This window comes from Gavialis gangeticus, unplaced genomic scaffold, assembly GCF_001723915.1.
Source record: "Gavialis gangeticus isolate Ggan-Ray unplaced genomic scaffold, GavGan_comp1, whole genome shotgun sequence".
NCBI lineage: Eukaryota > Metazoa > Chordata > Crocodylia > Gavialidae > Gavialis > Gavialis gangeticus.
The window spans coordinates 13,678,069-13,682,069 of record NW_017728992.1 but is presented as its reverse complement, the minus strand read 5'-3'; the positions used below and the strand labels follow the sequence as shown (position 1 = coordinate 13,682,069).

Below are 4,001 nucleotides of genomic sequence, written 5' to 3'. Positions count from 1 at the left end.
GTAATGTATACAACAGCATGAGGAATCAGGGGAAGTGTGCAAAGGTGTGCTGGGTCTTCATTTGGACTGCAACCACCATAAAGCACCAGGGGCTGGTGGGCAAAGGAGAAAGCAGGAGAAAGCTTGATGCTTCTTCCTTAAGGGGAAGAGATCAGCCTGCCTGTGGAACCTGGCCAGCTCTACACAGATTATGATAGGCATGTCTACACGTGCATTAACATGCTTTAGTTAATGCACATTAAATCTAGTACCTCCATTATGAGTTACTAGGAAAATGCATATTAGCCTGTTTTAATGCGTATCAACTAAAGAGCACAGTTTTTAAGTGACGCTTAATGTGCATTAGTTTATTTTAATTAACTAAAAAGTGCAGTTTTTAGTGATTCTTTAATGAGCATTAAAATAAGCAAATGCACATTAAAGCACATGTGTAGGCTAAAAGAGTGCACAATGGAATTGGAGATCTCACTGGCTCGGTCAACTGGGACTATGGACTGAAGGAGCTGGATTCAGACTGGGGCAGCTGCAGGCTGCTGTTTGAGTGCTGAAGGTTTGCTGGGGATACCTCCAGAGGCTTAACCCCTACAATTTTCTATATAAAAGTGGGAACTCCCCCTTCCTTCTTGTGCCAGTTTCTGGGGCATGTAGAGCAATGGTTCTGTTTGACATTTTGCTTAAGTTTTAAGTGTAGGATTAAAACTCTGCTATGAGAGAGACCTGCATTTGATGGTTCACCAGAGAAACAGACCAGTTGCTATACATGCAATTAAGTTATACTGCTTTAATCTGAAAAAAAAGGCATTGAGCAGGCAGGACAATGGGCAGTTCACACAATTTTTATGGCAACATTAGTTTCAATGTTAATAATTACTAAATGGGTATTGATTCAACTGACGGAGCATTTGTTCAGCTATCCATTAACATTGCTGACAGTCAACCTTAATAAATGCAAGTTTACAGCTGTGAACAAAGTCTTTAGCAGTACAATAATACAAACAGGAATAAACTCATGATCCCAAGCATAGGCCACTGTATCTGCTGTCACATGTACCTAGCATGTATAGCTGTCACATGTAACTGCCAATTCAATAGGTCAATGATTCATTCCACAAGGCACCTACCTGCCAGACCAAGTGTTCTTTTATGATGTCTGTACGTGAGAGACAAATGCTGAGCACAATGGTGTGGGAAGCAGAGGTCAAGACACTGGCAATTATAGCATCTCTCATGTTGAAGGGCAGCATGGTGTATACCACAAATATAATGAACAAGAAAAATGATACCTGTGCAAAAAGACAAAAAAAAATCCATAGTATTAACCTTGGAATACAATGACAAAGGTAACATTAAACGTTAAACTAACTTCAGCACACAGCTAGCAGAAACTACAAGCAAAATGTCCTTTGCAATTCAAGTAATGCTAACTTAGATCAGAAATTTAAAGAGTTCATGACAATGTCACTCAAAAGTATTTTTTTAAGTTTTTTTAAGTTTTTTTCCAGAAAACTTGGTTTCAATATTTAATTTCTATAATCCTTTCAAGTTCTATGGGATAAAACAAAATAATCATTTCATGTTCACAATTACAGTGCTTTATGGGAATGAATGCCTTCAGATGTATGAGAGCTGGTGATATTGTCAGGAAGCTTAGATTTTTATACATCTTGCAACTGTACAAAGACCAAAAGGCATAATGTCAAAGAAAGATAAAATATCAATGAAAATATCAAATAAAATTCCAATGTATTGTAGAATTTCTACCATCTAAATCTTGCTAACATGAAATATATCTCCAAATAAATGGTTATATCAGCAAATAATAATTTGAACTAAAGTCCTGCACAAAAATAGTCAAAATTCCAACCCTGTGTATGTAGATGCGACTCCCAGGAAGTCAAGCAAGTTGTACTTTCTCATGCATAGAACCTGAAAACTGGCCCAGCAACTTCAGTGAAGTGATTTCCATTCCTTTGGATGCATAAAACGTTCCCTGATTATCCAAAGCCTCCGATTATGCAAAAAGTTGCCGCCTCCCCCCCATCATTCAGTTAATCAAGGTTACTCTGTACAGGCAGCTACATATCAGATATCATTAAAATGCTGTTTCATGAAAATGTAATAGTAATGTGGTATTACAAGATGGGAAAATATTTTCAGCCAATCAGCCCATAACACAGAATCTAATGTTATCTTTCTGAATGACAGTGGAATCCATATTAACTTAATAAAACAAACTTCCTGAATTGGCTAAATAAATCATACCAGAAAAATGCGAACTCTCATCGTACTTGCAAAACAGATGATTGCACACATATGTTTCAATGCGTACTACATATTTTAAGCAAGGGAATATGGATTGGGGGCACAGATTTTTGAAATCACAAATTATGTGCATAATTATATCTCACAGCTTCTGCACAGGCCTTTCCATCCAACTGTTACTCAATTTATCACTCTACCCACAAACAATTATTTTAGACTCAAAATTCAAAGTTGGATTATTTAATGAAGATGTGTTCCCAATGAGCTCTTAACAAAAGCAAAATATAGTGCAGCTTATTCTTATTTTCTGAGCTTCAGCCTTTAAGGGAAGTCTTTTACCCTACATCCGTATGTGAAAATTCCAGTCAAAATTCCACATCACAGTTATGTGATGAACTTCAGGCTTTCATGCTCTCTTATTCTCTTCACTTATATTTCCCGATCTCTTCCATTAGCATTAACTCACCTCATACCACCATTTACGTTCTCCTCTATGCTGCCCTAAATACACCTTATGCTCAACTGCCACCACATTTCCTGTCTACAATTTAATACCACCCACATCCTTTTCTACCACCACATCTCCCTTCTGCACTCGTTCCTATGGCAATTCCCAACCCAGACCCCAAATTATACAGAAGGGGATGATCGCAAAGGGCAGCCTGGCTTCAGCATCACTAATAACAACAAAACAATAATTTTTAATAGCAGTGGGCAAAATATGGCCCATGGGTCAGATGCAGCCCACCAACTGATTGGATCCAGCCCATGGGCAGAAACCCACCAATTGATTGGATCCAGCCAGCAGGTGCCCCTAAATTGCTCTGCATGGGGCTGAGCCCCGGCTGCTCCTGCCTGGGGTAGCATGCTCCATGCTCCCACCCACAGCCAGCAGACCCCATCAGAACACACACCTTCCCAGCAGAGCTGCTCCCAGTGCAGCTACAGCCACCTGGGTACTGCTTTGCTCCTCCCACCTCCAGTGGCTCATCCTTTGGGCAGCAAGTAATGCAGGGAAGCCGTGGGAACATGTACCAGGCAGCAGGTGCCCAGCCAGGTTGGAGGGCAAGGGAAGTTGCAGCCAGATGGCTCCTACCCCAGCATGTGGGGGTCCAGCTTCAGGTCCCAGTTGCCTTCCACCCCTTTGGCCTTTCAAAAGTGGCTGCTCATCATGCCAGATGGGTGGAGTAGATGGAAGTCAGCTAGAGCTGTAGCCCTGTACACTGGGGCAGAAGCCACCCAACTGCTGCTTCCCTCTCTGCCTGGCTAGGCATGTGTGCCTGGCATGCATCTACATGACGGCTGCTGCTTCCCCACATTACTTTGCTGCCCAAAGTGATGCAGCAGAGGCAGGAGATGTGCCTCTGGAGGCAGGGGCAGCCAAGAAATACCCAGACAGCTCTAGGAGCAGCTCCACTGGGAAGCTGTGCATGCTGGCCAGGGCTGGGACTAGAGCAATGCTGCCTTGCAGGAGTGGGGCAGGTACAGGCAGGACTGCACTGTGTGCTGCCCTGGGTGGGAGCACAAAGGGCTAAGCCCCATGCAGAGCACTGCATCCTGGATGGTGGGGGGGGCAGGGACCGGTAGACTACACCTGCACCACACTGCCTGTGTGAGCTCTGTTGAACACATCCCCTGGCCCCCACCATCTTCCCCCCCACCCCGCACAGCCAGCCCCTTCCACACACTCCCCCCCACACCCACATACCCCAACCCCCACAGGCACCCATCCCTGACAC

At 43.4% G+C, this 4,001-nt stretch overlaps 1 protein-coding gene across 1 annotated transcript in view; it reads right to left on the bottom strand.

Moving 5' to 3' along the window:
- The window catches only part of ADCY2 (adenylate cyclase 2), a 564,608-nt gene that overhangs the window by 340,689 nt on the left and 219,918 nt on the right, over positions 1-4,001 (bottom strand). Inside the window, exon 5 of the mRNA XM_019518414.1 lies at positions 1,122-1,283. Coding sequence (XP_019373959.1) covers positions 1,122-1,283 — 162 coding nt within the window. The remainder of the gene's footprint in view (positions 1-1,121; positions 1,284-4,001) is intronic.